This window comes from Chelon labrosus, assembly GCF_963514085.1.
Source record: "Chelon labrosus genome assembly, chromosome: 19".
NCBI classification, from domain to species: domain Eukaryota; kingdom Metazoa; phylum Chordata; class Actinopteri; order Mugiliformes; family Mugilidae; genus Chelon; species Chelon labrosus.
Window position 1 is genome coordinate 18,406,566 of NC_140352.1, and position 15,080 is coordinate 18,421,645.

Consider the following 15,080-nt stretch of genomic DNA (forward strand, 5'->3'; position numbering starts at 1 on the left):
AAGCTCCCAATGATGAGCTCGGTCCTGTCTGTCTGCTCCAGTCTGGGCAATGGTTTGCAGTGGAAATGGGAAATGAAGAGCCTGGATTCAGCGTCAGACAGAGAAAATGAGACCAGACAGTAGAGCAGGGTCTTTAACAGAGCCCTTAGAGAGAGGCTGCTTTACTATCTCCATGACAACATGGGGAAAATGGGAGAGACGGGGAGTGTGTTTACAATAGAGGCATAGAGGGAAGTCATTTTAAAGAGTTTGATATGCCTTACGCCGTGCCCTGTCGCCCATCTGCACAGTCTAACAAGCACAATCACTCTCAGGCGGTCTGTGGGGAGGGTGTGTCTTTCAGCACACTGATTTGGTTTCCTGCTGAGCTACGATTGATCAGCAACGGCGGGAGACCCAAAAAAAACCTGTTGCTTAGTGCAGAGACTTTGGTTACATAGCTCATTAGTGCCTTGATTTGTCTGACGGGAACACGCAAACATTAAGCTGTGGCCACCGGGTTAGCTTTTACACATAGGGAGCCACTGAGCCATTGAGCATTTATTTTATTTTATTTTATTTTATTTTATTTTATTTTATTTTATTTTATTTTATTTATTTTGAAAATTAAAAAAAGATTAAAATAAAAAGTCTAAATTAAATTCCAAAAATACCAGCAATACCAAAAATATTGAACATGGAAAAAATATATTATTAATATATTTAAATGATATTATTAATTATTAACAAATAAATATACACAATGCAGTACTGTATTTTTTTATTTTGATAATATTTAAATCATTATTATCTTTTAAATTTTTATATAGCGTTGAAGTAGTTAGTAAGTAAATAAATAACATTTTTATTTGTTCAGTCTTTCAGTAGTTCATTAATGAACATTTTAATGAGCTCTTTTAATGAACCTTGTTTACTTCCAAATGCACTGAATACAATGCAATAACTCGTGTCATTGCTGTTGCTCTTAACCCTGTCCTATGACCCTGTCTGCAGTATATGGAGACCATCTCGTCGCGTCAGGTTGACATGCAGAAGTTCATCGCCGACGGCTGCAAAGAGGCCTTGCTGGAAGAAAAGAGACGCTTCTGTTTCCTGGCAGACAAACACTGCGTGTTCTCAAATCAAATTATCAGCTTCCATGAGAAAGTAAGCAAGGACGGAGAGACGGAGGTCCTAAGCACCCAGACCCTTGCCACATTATGGATCATTTAACTCCCGCTCTCTCTAATGCTCTGCTGTTTTCCAGGCCAAAGATATATTGGCTCTGATGCTCCCCAGCTGGCAGGAAAAGTGCAGCGACATCAGCAACGTGCCGGACACGGTTACGACCATGATAGAGAGGCTGTCCACCACCCCAGAACAATCACCGCTGGTTGAACGGTGCAACAGGGTGAGTTTGTTTTCTTTGGTTTGTGTGAACAAAACAGTAAGAGTGGCGTCGATAAGACCCTCATGTGCCCTTTCCAATTTCCATTCTTTTCAGTTATCTTTCTTTATCTAACCAGTTCAAAGTCTTACTGAGATTGAAATACCATTTTAAAAATCAACCTGCTGTTATTTATCACATACTTTGACACACTTATCGTACTGTGTCGCGCTTCAGATCAAAGCCGCGAATACCTAAATAGCACAGAACTAGAACAAAGCTTGTGGAAAAGGTCGACCCTGTGGTATTTTATCTTGTCTTGTTGTTGCTTGTAGGTTATATTGCTAAGTTGCTGCTATCTGTTGCATCAGATGGAGGCTCAGCTGTTGTGTAAAGTAGTAGGACATTGTTAACTGGCTATTAGCCATGGGAATTCCTGCATGTGCTGTTGTTACCGTACATTAAAACGTGGGCGGAAGCTGTAATTAATTGCGTGAATGCGTGTTTAAAATGATTGCACTAATAAGGACTTTGTCCATATGAGGTCATTCAACCTAAATGCTTGTTAATATTTGACGATTTCCAACTCATACTGTCAAACATATGCTTTGTCATCTTTTCAGAACAACAAGGAGTCTTTGGTGCCTCCTCCTGCACCACCGTTGAAGGCTCAGATCAGTCCGCTGGCCAACATGTTTAACCCACACCCCATTCCTCCGCTTAACTCCTCCTCAGACCGCAACTCAGGTAAAGAAGGCTGCTCAGGAAATACTGTACAGTATTTCGTTAAAGTAAACCAGAAGTCAATTAAATAATAATGGAACATGGAACAAATAAACAAGCCGAGCTTGGCACATAGAGAGTCGTGGCACTCCATGTAACAGTCAGATATGAGAACAGCATTGATTATCTTGTCCAGCTCGTAGCTACAAGGGAAAGTTTTCCAAAATGTCAAACCATTCCTCTTTTTTTTAAATTGACTTAATTTCTATTTTAAATCTTCCGCCTCCAGACCAAGGCAGTATCGGGGAGTGCAGCTTGTCTAGATCGGCATCCCAGTCATCTGGTCTCAACATGGGCAGGAAGACCAGGGTTAGGACCATTTTCCCCCACACGGCCGGCAACAACGAAACACTCCTCAGCTTTGATGACGGCGACATCATTGCTCTGCTCATCCAGGAAGAGAAGGACGGCTGGCTATACGGAGAATTAGAGAGGACACGACAGTGAGTCTTGAACGTTTTTCAGTTCAACTGTTCGTGTGTTAGTTTCTAATGACCCTGAAATTAGTTTAACTAACCGGTTTACTTTTAATTTATTTATATGGAAATATGAATGTTGCTTGTTTTAGGATGTATGCCTTATGGTGAGTCACAGTTTACCCATCATTTTATCCATCTCAGCGCCCTAATTTAAATATCAGTTCTTTCTAAGACAACTTGATTATTAGGGTTTCTGGCTATTAACGGGTCGTTATAGAACAATTTTTCTGTTACCACCCAAGTCAATCAGGTGAGTATTGGGTTGTTAACAGGCTTTAGTCATATGAGCTTCAAGTGGGAACCACCCACCGATCTGAAATAAAAACCTAACCACCCCACCAGTCAATGAGAAGCCACTTGGACGAGTGGTGAAACTCGTCCAAGTGGCTCACACAAGTCCAGTTGCCTTTGTTTTAGTTTTAATTTGTTTTTGTTAGTTTTAGGTATTGAAAGCGAACACGTTGCTGGTCTTTTAAAGTCACCTCGTGAGGCAGTTGGACTCTGGTGACATTCGTCGATCACAAGATCTCATGAAAATATATCACGCCAGGTTTCAAGGTTCAAGTTATGCATTTGTGGTGCTCTTTATGTGCACATTTTCCTTACAATGACTGAAAGAATAAACCAGGAACAATAGTGTAGCTAGCTGCAGCTCTATAGCGCTCCCTCGCCTCATCATATGTTTCAATGATGTGATTGATTAAAGTTAGATGGAGACAGACAGGTGGTTCATCAGCTATTTCTTTGAAAGAGCCAACACTTTCCAGGGACGATCTCGTGGTTCTGTGTAACAAACGGAATTTTTCATGGGATTTGTTGGAAAAAAATACAATAAACAACAGCTAAAAATATGAAATTACACAAGCATTATTGCATAACCTGTTTTTTTAGGGATTACCGAAACAAAATTAAACCAAACATCCAATAAAGTAAGGTCTTGCTGAGGGATCCTTCCTCTCCCTCACGTACTGGATATAAATGAGGTCTCAATAAAACCGTTGGCAGATCCACAAGGGGAAATGTACTTTCATTCTAATAAGTATGCGGACGCACTGACGCACCAGCGTTGTTCACATAACTCAGGTGGCAGTACGAGTTTCTGCTTTGTGTCTTTTAATGCTTTGCTGTGCATCATACCTAGAAATACAGAGTATGTCAGGTATGTTCAACGTGACAGCCATAAAACTCCATCTCTCCCTTTCTCTCTCTCTCCCACTCCTGCGCTGGCTGACAACACCACACACACGGCAAGGCGCACACAAGCAACAGACATCCGACCGTTTACATAAAATTCGCCGGCGAACAAACTCTTGATTTTATGTGACACCTTATGACGAGTGAGGGAGATAAATATGTCAGAACGCCTTTGTGCAGCAGCTGTGTATTTATGTCACCTGAGAAAAAAATGTTCTCAGGCGCTAATTGACATACTTTCCTGCTTCTCCTAAACAAACATCATTCTGTGTCCGGTTTGCACAAAGCAGTAGGTTTGAAGATGTTTACATTCGACATGTTGCATTTGTATTTAGCCGCAGTAGCGTGAACCTGTAGAGTAGCCTCCGAGTCACGTAATTACAGTCATCTTCAGCTCCTCGCCAGATCAATTTGGGCCCATGATGCAGGATCAGAAAGTGCTTTCGGTTAGTGTCAAATGCTTTTCTCTTTTCCACTTTGAAAGAAATTAACATGGCTTATCCGCTCACTTCCTGCGCGTGTCATTAAGTGGCCGTTTGGTTTGAAGTGGTTTTAATGCAGTCAGCTGCGTTTTTTCTTTTTCAAGCAGAGGACATGTTGGGATAAATCTCAGAACATTCTGTTCCTTAGCAACAAATCCGGTGCGTTGGTCTGATGAGCCACCTTCCTCCCTAGACGTGACTTGGAGACAACTTCTGAATCTTAGTGAACAAATTTGTTCTGTTGCGTACTGTATTTTGTGTGTGATACTGCATGCGTCGTGTCCTCAGCAGTGATCCTCAACTACTTAACTCCTGAAGCTGTGACACACCAGTCCCTTTTAGCCTCTCATATGCATGCACAAATTATCAGTTGAAGAAGAATTGGCTCTGACACACAGGCAATACACATGGAGCAATATATAATCAAGTAATTAAATTAAAAATGAATTAGTTTCAGCTCTAATGTATTTTTTTCAATGTTCTACCAGTTAATCCTTTATTTGTTGTATATATTTGTATAATTGAAGTTGGGTTGGCCGTTTAGCTTGCTCTCTTTGTGCATTTAAAATGAATGGACCCAAGAGAAGGTGGCAATAGCAATCGTATTAAGCAAATAAATTAAATTAAATAAATTAAAACTAAATTATGTAAAACTGTTTTATAATGTGGTATGTGCGTCTCTGTTTCTAGGCGGGGCTGGTTTCCCTCATCCTACTGCCGACCTTACACCGAGCCAGTGATATCAAACAGGTAAGGAAACTTCACAGCATCCCAGGAGTGAGTTGTTACAGCCGCAGTTTGACAGCTGAAGCTTTATATCATATGCCTTTGACAGCAATCTGGACACACCGGTGCGCAGTCTGAGCATAGCCAGCCTGCCGAAGCAGCATCAGGATGAGGAGGAGGTGGTGGTGGAGGAGCCGGTACTGCTGCCGCCGCCGGACTACAGCGACAACACCCCCTCCAGCGCCGTGGTCTCCTCAGCGCCCCCACCAAAAAACACAGTCAGTACCAGGGCTTGACTAAGCGTGCGCTAGACCATACTATACACCAGCTGTCGTGTTTGTTAAATGGGTTCAAGATTTTCTTTTGTTTTGAAAGAAATCATTTTATCAGCCTGAAAAATTAGCTGAGGTTTAACCCTTAAAAACTAAGCCAAGACGGCCCTTAAATAACATAACCCCTTGCCTCCTTAACCTCTTGGTTCGATGGTTTGGTTTGATATGAAGCATGTCTAACCGGTGAACATGGTTTTTAAGTGATCTGTGTGAGTTTAATAATACTATTCTATAGAAATTTTATTTTATACGTATTACATTTCCTATTTACCTCCCCAAAAAATTAACTAAATGTGCAAAAAAAAATGACCTCGGTGCCTAATTGAAACATGAGCTTTAGGCCCAGGGATTGTACTGCACGTACTAACTGTAATTTTACCAATGACTGTTTCTAGTGACTCCTTTGGGACTCTAGATTGTTGGTGGTTGTGGCCAAAAGAAGCTGTGGTTAACCCAAGCATTGATTTTTTGTTATAACATGTGACAACTGTCCTGGAGGGTCTAGTTTCACTTTCTGTCTTATTTGCCTTGATCCACAAATGTCATCATGAGCAGCTTAGGGGAAAAGTAAAGAGACAGTAGGATTCATTACCTGGAGACTAATTCATGTCTAGGGGAGATTTCAATGTGGTCCTTTCAGTAGATGCTGCGATACTGATGTTGGAACCAAACATTGCATCTCTGGACCATATGAAAGCAAAGGTTGTGGAGTGACCACAGGCCAGGCGCTTACTTCCTGATTGCGGCAATATATTGGCTTGGTGATCGGCTGGAGAGGACTGTAGTTGTGCTGGGAACCTGTGACGTGCTAGAAAAAGCCATTATGTTTCCTGATAGGACACGTGACCTAGCTGAGTTGTCACGGTCTCCACACCTACACTTCAAAATGCAGTCTGACAAATCATGGCTTATCAACAACTCCTCGGTGAATAGTCACTGCAGCCACACCCTTATGGTAGCACACAGCCAGAAAACACACCCCAATTCCTTCAACCAACTCAAGGAAAGACACATTATTAATCTAGATGTTTATTTCCCTAAAGCATGTCTGAGCTGTTAAACGTGTTATGTTTTCATTCTGCGGGAGCGGCTTTGCTATTTTAACCAATATAGACGAACATACCTTAACAAGACTGAGTAGAAAAGGACAAAACAGGCTGGAGTTTCTCTCAAATATATTCATATATACATATATATATATATATATATATATAATATATATATATATATATATATTATATATATATATGTGTGTGTGTGTGTGTATGTATAAACAGACTTTTCAAAAATGTCCCCAGCCAGGTTTTGCCAGGAGAGAGTTACAGAGAGAGGGATAAAGAATCTCATTTAGTGGCTGCACTGAGTCAGCTGACTGAAAATGAACTATTGTCTGTCCAGCCAGCAGACAAGCCCAGACACACTTATTTCTCCATCATCACCTCCCAAGCTGCTCTGCCTGTACTGTACTGTCTGTACTGTCCTCTATAACTGCTGCCTCAGGGCTTCTCCACGAAATAAACTGCAGTTAGTTATGTACCCTCCTAACATACCTCCCATCCTCCCGTCCTGAGATTCTCACAACTTTACAACCTTTTTTTTTTTTAACAAATCAGCCCAGCTTGGATGAAGAACTTTCATAATGCCACAGGTGAAAAGCCCTTTCCTCTTCAATCTTTGGTTCGACTAAATGTAGGCGGCTGACTGGGTCCTGAAGGATTTTCGTTGGGGCTGTAGGGAGAAAGTGTGCTTTGTCACCATTATCCTGGGGATATTAGATCCCTGAGTTTAGTCCCACAGGCATTCAAAATCCACCTCCCTTTACAGTAAAAAGCCTTTTGTGACGTGTGGTAGACCGCCATTTGACAGGCCGCAGACCTAGAATCTACAGTCCTTGCGTGATTGGCTAAATAACTAATCCCTTTGAGCTGCATCGATCAAGTTGTTAACCTACAAACATTCTGTGAACCGCTGAATGCGACCTTTGACAGGATTGCTTACATTAAAACTGAAATGCAATGCTGTTGTGCAATGAAAGGCTTTCAGGTTTAAGGCCAAACTGTACAACATTAGATTTTATGACACTGAATGCAAAAATGACCTAAGGTAGGCAGGTAGTTAGCATTCAACAGTACTAGTGTAAATTACCTGTAACCTTTTTGTTTACTGACACACAATTTCTATAACACTGTTGTTTCATTTGATAAGGCTAATTGCAGTTAACATATTTCTGGCTATAAAGCTGTCCAAATCCCAGTGCTTTATAGTTAGTAAAATCGACACAACATGTGGATCAACTGCACTTTGTGATATAAAACTAAACCTTGTGTTCTGAACACGTATGATAAACAGGAACAGATAATAGTTTCAGATAATTACATACCGTAGAGATAGTTGCTGGATTGTCACGAGACTAGTGTGTGCTTTTGTAAGATGGATGGATACACTCAGTAGTAAAAAAAATAAAAAGAAACAAGAGGAAATAGTTCCAGTTTTATATTATTTATTTATTTATTCAGTTAATGTTGTAAAGTTAGTGTTATTATAGTTAAAGGATACCTCCTGGGCCTTATTTATGTACCTTTAAGTTAAAGTTATTTACATTTAAGTGAAATTAAATTAGGTTCACTTAATTTCAGTTAAAATCATTAAAATTACATTAAGATCAGTTAAATTCATTTTACTTCAGTTCAGTCTATATTGCCTAAAATGCATCTTAAAGAGGAACTACTGTTTTTTTTACAACCTGGACCTTATTTCTGGCATAAAATACGATTGTTTACTCACCCATAAAACTTTTGTGTTATTTGCACTCCTTCTGGAGATAATTAGATCAGCGTATATCCATTTAGCGCAAGTGACTGGGGCATCAAGACGCAGCCTCTAAATAACGCATTATCTGCTGTGAAACTCGTTCATTACCACAATATAATTTGCTACTGCTATGTTTTTACAACATGGCTGAATATTTTTCCGATTCTGAGTTTGTGGACGAAACCATAGCAGTAGCAAATTACAGATAAACAAACCGACCATCCCGAGGTGTGCGCGCCGCTTTGAGATGACAGGTCAGAAGACATCATCCAGGGTCTGTAGGTCAATCTACAGACCCTGGATGATGACAACAGGAAACTCCGGACTCAACGGGGAATAGCACTAGCGTATCATAACAAAATATTAGTGAAATGAACGAGTTTCGTAGCAGATAATGCGTCATTTGGAGGCTGCGTCCCGATGCCCAAGGAGTGCAAAAAACATAAAAGTTTTATGGGTGAGTAAATGATTGTATTTTATGCCAGAAATAAGGTCCAGGTTGTAAAAAACAGTAGTTCCCCTTTAACTGTCTGAAGACACTTTAAAGAGCCTGAAACCCCCAGAGCAAGCACTAAGGCGACGGTGGCAAGGAAAAACTCCCTTTTAACAGGAAGAAACCTTGAGCAGAACCAGGCTCATATGGGGGGATCCATCTGCTTGAGGCCGGCCCTAGACAGACAGAAATAAGATGCATCGGGAATAGACAACTGTCTATGTATGTAGTATTATCCCTATCAATCATTTACACTCAAATACAGTACATGAAAGGAAAAGGCCCAGGTTTAACAATGAAGAATTTATCCTTTGAGTGGAGGTGCAGTTAGGAAGGGAGTTTTCCATGAACCCTGAAGCTGTAGAGGCAGGTGTACTCCATGTTTCCCCAGTTGTTCTCAGTCTGTAGCTTCACATATCTGAAAACACTGTTGTCTGGATTCTGGAGAATGAGAAAAGCAGACATCAGAGATGTGGCTGACATTGTGATGCACCTGGTATCTGTGTGGACCAATAGCAGCTCCACTTCCATGATGCAGTTAGTTCAATTAAAGAAGTTTGCATTTTAACAAAGAAGTACTGTATCACATCATACGTACAGAAAGATTAAATGTCTGAAACGTAGCTCCATCCAGATCATAGACCAGTGTTCCCAGATAGGTGCCTGCCTCTTCTATGGTCCTCACTCCCTGAAAGTTAAGAGACAGAGAAGATCAGCGCAACAGCTCATTGTGCACGGCAGAATCAATACTAGTAAGATATCTTCAGGATAACAACGGACAAGGTGTGACTTACGTATATAGAAAACTCCCTCGGTGCACTTTCAATGTTTCCATGGGGGGACTGGCTTTTGGAAATGTGGCCCAGGGTCACATGAGTGACAGAGACCAGGTGAGACAGGGAGATGAATAAATCTCCCTGTTCACCTGCAAAGCACCAACACTGACCCGGACGTAATGCTGAGTGACCCTGGAAGAGAAGATTACATACTTTAGTCTCCACAGATCCTAAACTACAAATTTGGTCCATGTTGTTTCAGTGGAACTATAATCTGCTGTAATAGTAATAGTGGCTGTGTAATCTCTACCTGAATCACTCTTCTCTGGGCTTTTGATGAGTACCACCAGTTGAACATCCATCTCAATATTAAGCCTGGATCTTCTCGAGGCCAATATGTGTGAGAGGATAAATGTTGAATCACTCTGGCACCTGCTCACACAATCAAGAGGACACACGGGAAGTTAGACAAGTTCCCCAGTAAAACACAGAATGAATCATAGTGACTCAGATGAAGACTGTGGATCACCTACCTTCAAATTCCAACGCAAAGTTTGGTATGGTGTCTGCCAGAGAAACAAACATGTCCATCGGCTGTCTGAGGGACAGCAGCTCCTGGTGGACCGCTCTAAAGTTTACATGTATTAATATAAATCCTGAAGAAGACAACAAATGAAACTTTTACTAACAAGGAACATCTCAAAGACCTGAGTCATGAACTAATATCAAACCATGCATTAGAAATGATTGTTAGTAGCAGGAAGAGTAGAGTCACTCACCAAAAGCCAGTAGAAACATGAGGAGGAGGAAGCTGATGTTCTTTGCAGAGAATCTGCACATTTTTGGGACTGTAGAGAGACACAAACAGGATGTTTAGAACATGTTGAGAAAATACAAATACATCTGAAACTGATCTTTCTCTTATGAAGAGTCCTTACCTCTGGTTCTCTTGACCCCAGTCCTCTGTGTCCCATTTGTTGTTGGTTGATGGCTCCAGGTATGAGGGACACATGGCTGGGAGACCTGAGTCCCGACAGTCAAGCTGTGTGACTGTTAATGTCCACATTGTCCTCCACATCCCGATAGTCCTCTACAACGTTTTCATTGTATGGACCACGATGTGTCCTCCTGTAAAATATCCTGCAAAACACAACAGAGGTTAGAGAAGTTAAAGTGTTGGTGTAGATTGTAGTGAGGAAATGACACAGCGTGTGCACACAAACACTGCACATCATCTTACCTGTTTAATCTCTCCTTGTAGGAGATAACTGAGTTCCGTCTCCAGTGTAATACCCTGCTTCTTGCAGGCGGAGACTTCTTTGTGACATGACTGGAAAATGGTAGAAAGAGAGAGGAGCCGATCATCAGTGACACACGTGGATACAGTCGAATGCTTTTTACAGACGCTGTTGCAGACAAACGTCAGAAATAGAAACTGTTGTGCTGCGTTCACTTGACTGAACTATTACAAGTAAAAAAACACAAACACAGCGCACAACTAGAAGATACACAATCTCACAAATACTGACCTAGTGAGCGAGACTGTGTCAAATCTGAACACATGAACTTATTGCAGGTGCAAGGTGTGTTGCAGACACTACTGCTGCCACTTACCTCTTAATTTGATGGTGCAGGTGTGAATTAGTCACAAAGAATTAGTGGAAAACCTGAAAAGTCAAAGAGGTTAATTACCTGAAACCCTGAAAAAGAAAAGAGGTAAATGAAATGTCCTGGGACACCTGAAAAACAAAAGCAGAAGAGATTATTTCCCTGAAAACCTGACAAACAAAAGCTAAACTCTGAGGTTAGTGCTTGTGGCTGGATCCGAGGTCCTTCTGAACTGATGAAAACTGCAAACAAAGTGACTTTAAGGCCAAAATGTGACTCTCTGAGGTGTAGCTGTGCATCTGTGACCAAAGATTCTAATCACGTCACAGAAGCTTCAAAGAACCTCTGAACATTCTTTATGGAAATGAGGGAACACAGCTGATTTCTAGCAACTGACACGACCATTATTTATGAAATTATAAATTATTCCATTATTATGCTATTAATTATCAATAAATCACTTATAATGGAGCCATTTATAGACATAGCCAATCCTTATTTTGAAGCAAAATCATCCAAACGACATCCAAACGACATCCAAACGACACGATGACATCTGATTCAACTTTTGTTCTATGAGTTCATCAGGTCATAGTTTTTTATCAACAGCTTATTTAGTGAAGCTTTATCAGTAACGCTCAGGATGTCACTGAGAGGTGCAGTTTTCTCCATTACACTTAAATAAATAGTAACTTTGCAGCAAATAAAATATTAGGCTGCAGATCAACATCAAACTGTTATCCTTTTACGTTGTGCTTTTTCTTTTACTAAAATCAACGACAGCACAGAGGTGGAAAGTGTTCACATACTGTACTTTACCCAAGCAACATCAACACAAATCTTAAAGGTTACTGCAGCTAACTGCTCTGGCTGGAGAATAAATTCTAAGAACTAATACAGTGTATTTGTTAAAGAATGACTTCTGTAACATACACTGATCAATAATAATGTCCCAATATGTCTCCATTTGGACCCGTTGAGACACGGTCTCCTTGTGACCTCTGAAGGTGGTCCATTTAGCAGCAGATCCTGTACGTCCACGTTTAAAGCACGGCTAACCCTCAATTTTGCATTGACATATTTCTGACCATAAAGCTGTCCATATCCAGCCATATTTGAAATGCTTCACAGGCAGTAAATTCATCACAAGCTTTAATGTTATCTACCAAGGATGTGCAGACAATTTAATGTCAAACGAGTTTGTTGAGCACAGTACACAACCAGGAATGAGTGACGGAGGAACTAATTTTATGACATCTAGATGCTGCCTGCTCTCTAGTGGAAGAATGGGGCGATGCGTCTTTCTTGCAATTCACAATAAAAATAAATAAATTCCATCCATAGATGTTTTGTAAAAATAGATATGGACTAAATATGACCTCAAAAATATAATAAAGGCACCTGAACAGCAAAATAAATCAATTCATTTACTGTAGTGAGTCATTATCAGCCCTCGTCACGCACACTGACTAAAGTATTGATGAAATCGGTGATTTAAGTACTCAGTCTGATCTGATCTATGATAAATATACATATAAACTTAACAAAACGCCCTTGAAATATTTCTTAGACGACGTAGCTTCCCTATAAACTGTTTTATGTTATTTTCCAAGCTTATATTTGATTATAAAGCACCTCAGGACACACAGCTCAGGTATTTATGCTCCTTATCTTATCAACCCCATGCTCACTTGATTCTTCTAGTGGTGATAAGATCATAATCGTCCTCAGGTGTGAAGAGAAAGAGTGTTTGTCTCGCGCCAGCCTTTCTAGATTGTCCAGATTCCAGGCTTGTTGAGGTCTGAGGCTGAAGCATAACTGCATGCCACAGCTCCGATGCACTGATCAGGAAAGACCGAGGGAACTGCTGAAGAGAAATCTCGCCAAACCAGCTTGGCAGCTCTGAGTCTCCTCACAGCTGGAGGCCGTCTTTGGTGACTGTGGGCGTGGATGTGTGTGTTTGAACGTTGTGTGTTATATGTCTTTGTCCAGTCTTCAAGGGTCTTTTCTTCTGTGTTTTTGACAACAGGTTTCTTTAGTCAATGGGACTGCAAAGGCTCCTTTTCTAGGGTGAGTGACCTAACACAACTAACAAAAACTCACAGATTTCCACTGAGCTGTGTGAGGAGTCAAAAGGCGGAGAACGATGAATCTCATGTGTTCTGACTATTTACAAAATTTTTCTTCCTGCAGAGGAGGGAATCCATTTGCCACGGTCAAGCTGAGGCCAACTGTCACCAATGACAGATCGGCGCCGGCCATCTAAAAACAAAAAGGAGCGTTTCACCGCTGTTATGCCTTCAAGGGAATCGAACCCCTGCGACACACTGAATAACTCCCCAACTTGACATCACACCAGCCTGCATGCTAGTCTTTACCAGTACTCTGATAGAGTGATCCACTGTTTCATGGCATAAGTCTATGTTTCACATAAGACACTAAAGGGAAATATCGCATAATACGCATATGAAGGACAAGAGCTGTGTTTAATTCACTCCGAAATGAAAGTGTAGGCTTTATCTTGTCTTCCAGTTGACAAACACATTCCATTCACACTTTACCCTTGGAGGCTTTTATTGGGAAGCAATAAAAGCATGTGTTTGCTTTAATTGTGAAGCAATAAACGCCTCCGTGTGGTTTGCGTTGGCCAGAGGAAGTATTTAGTTTACAAGAAATTGAATATGGTTCTGACACTGAGTCGTGACAGCAAACTGTAAACACAGATAAAATTGCACTGGATATGTTGGCAATTGTAATTCAGTGTGATAATATAGTCTATATATTGTCACTATATATAGTATATAGTGTTAATACAGAGCTGATGTAATAACTGAATGTAAATATGTTAAATATAATAATATTTCATTAAAGTGAAAATGCAAATGAAGTAAACCCCTACATTTCCCACCATGCTATAGGAGGTATGACCACTGACAACTGGAAAAAAATAGAAAAGTATGAGACAGATTCAGAACATATGCATTATAGAATGTGAAGGTTTTAGAGATTTGAGTGATTCAGATTTAAACTACTGCCAGAGACTCTGCTAAAGTGCTAATAGGGAGATGAAGCCTGCATTTTCATTCTGGGGTGAACAGTCCCTTTAAGATTTTAAGCTGCTCAGACAACGTGTTCAGGATTTTTTGTGTCTTGATTGAACGAGAAGGAGGAGAGTAAATGATCGTAACCTGATACTGATGAAACAGACCAGCACACAGGCTATCTTCCTGACTTGCCAAAAGAAAAATCTGTTATTTCTATTTTTAAATATAATTATTTCTGTCCTTTTAATAGGCATTGTGATACACAGAGGCAGTGAGAATGAAGGGAGAGTGATGTGTTGGGAAACGGGTGTGTCTTTTGAGTGAGGGTGAAACCGTATGTCACTGTTTGAAATGAGAAGGCTATTTATATACAGTTAGTTTGTATTAAATATTTAAATAACCATGTATACGGAAGTCCGTTCTGTGTAGGTGCTCCTTTGAGCGCCCGCGTGCTCAGTCTGACCCCACCCTGATTTAGCTTTCGCTGCTGTTTTTAAATGGGTTAAAGGACCTTTTCATGACGGGAATAGTTTCACTCCTCATTGTTTCATTGTTCTGTGGAGATTCTGTGCACAATACACAGTTTATGCAAAATTAAATGTGCTCTACTGGCAGACATTTGAATTGTATGTGAATAAAGCGGCTCATTGTTTGTAAGTATTAACTATTTTGTGAGGAAAAGGATTTTCTTTGCCATGTATTTGCTTTATTGAATGAATATGACGAGGAACTGATTAATGAGATGGTTTATTGATCTGCGTAGACCCACTGATGTAAGTAAAGTCATCATGCTGAGTACTTGCTACATGCTTTCTTCAGAGTACCTTGACACTGTGTTGACGAATGTAGTCTTTTTTTCTCAATAAAACATGACAAAGTCTGAATAGATGGTTGTTTGTTCACTTTATTTAGTGCTCTAACTAACCCCTTTAATTTAGGCTGCTAATGAGATGCCCAGAGGCCTCAGGATCAGATGCAATTAGTTA

General features: G+C 40.4%; 1 protein-coding gene across 1 annotated transcript in view; it reads left to right on the forward strand.

Annotated features, from left to right (window-relative positions):
• baiap2l1a (BAR/IMD domain containing adaptor protein 2 like 1a) overlaps positions 1 to 15,015 on the forward strand; it is a 30,598-nt gene extending 15,583 nt beyond the window's left edge. Inside the window, exons 7-14 of the mRNA XM_084566897.1 lie at positions 994 to 1,146; positions 1,247 to 1,390; positions 1,990 to 2,113; positions 2,379 to 2,592; positions 4,995 to 5,054; positions 5,140 to 5,308; positions 13,080 to 13,120; positions 13,244 to 15,015. Coding sequence (XP_084423023.1) covers positions 994 to 1,146; positions 1,247 to 1,390; positions 1,990 to 2,113; positions 2,379 to 2,592; positions 4,995 to 5,054; positions 5,140 to 5,308; positions 13,080 to 13,120; positions 13,244 to 13,316 — 978 coding nt within the window. The 3' untranslated portion in view covers positions 13,317 to 15,015. The remainder of the gene's footprint in view (positions 1 to 993; positions 1,147 to 1,246; positions 1,391 to 1,989; positions 2,114 to 2,378; positions 2,593 to 4,994; positions 5,055 to 5,139; positions 5,309 to 13,079; positions 13,121 to 13,243) is intronic.
• The last annotated feature ends 65 nt before the right edge of the window (positions 15,016 to 15,080 follow it).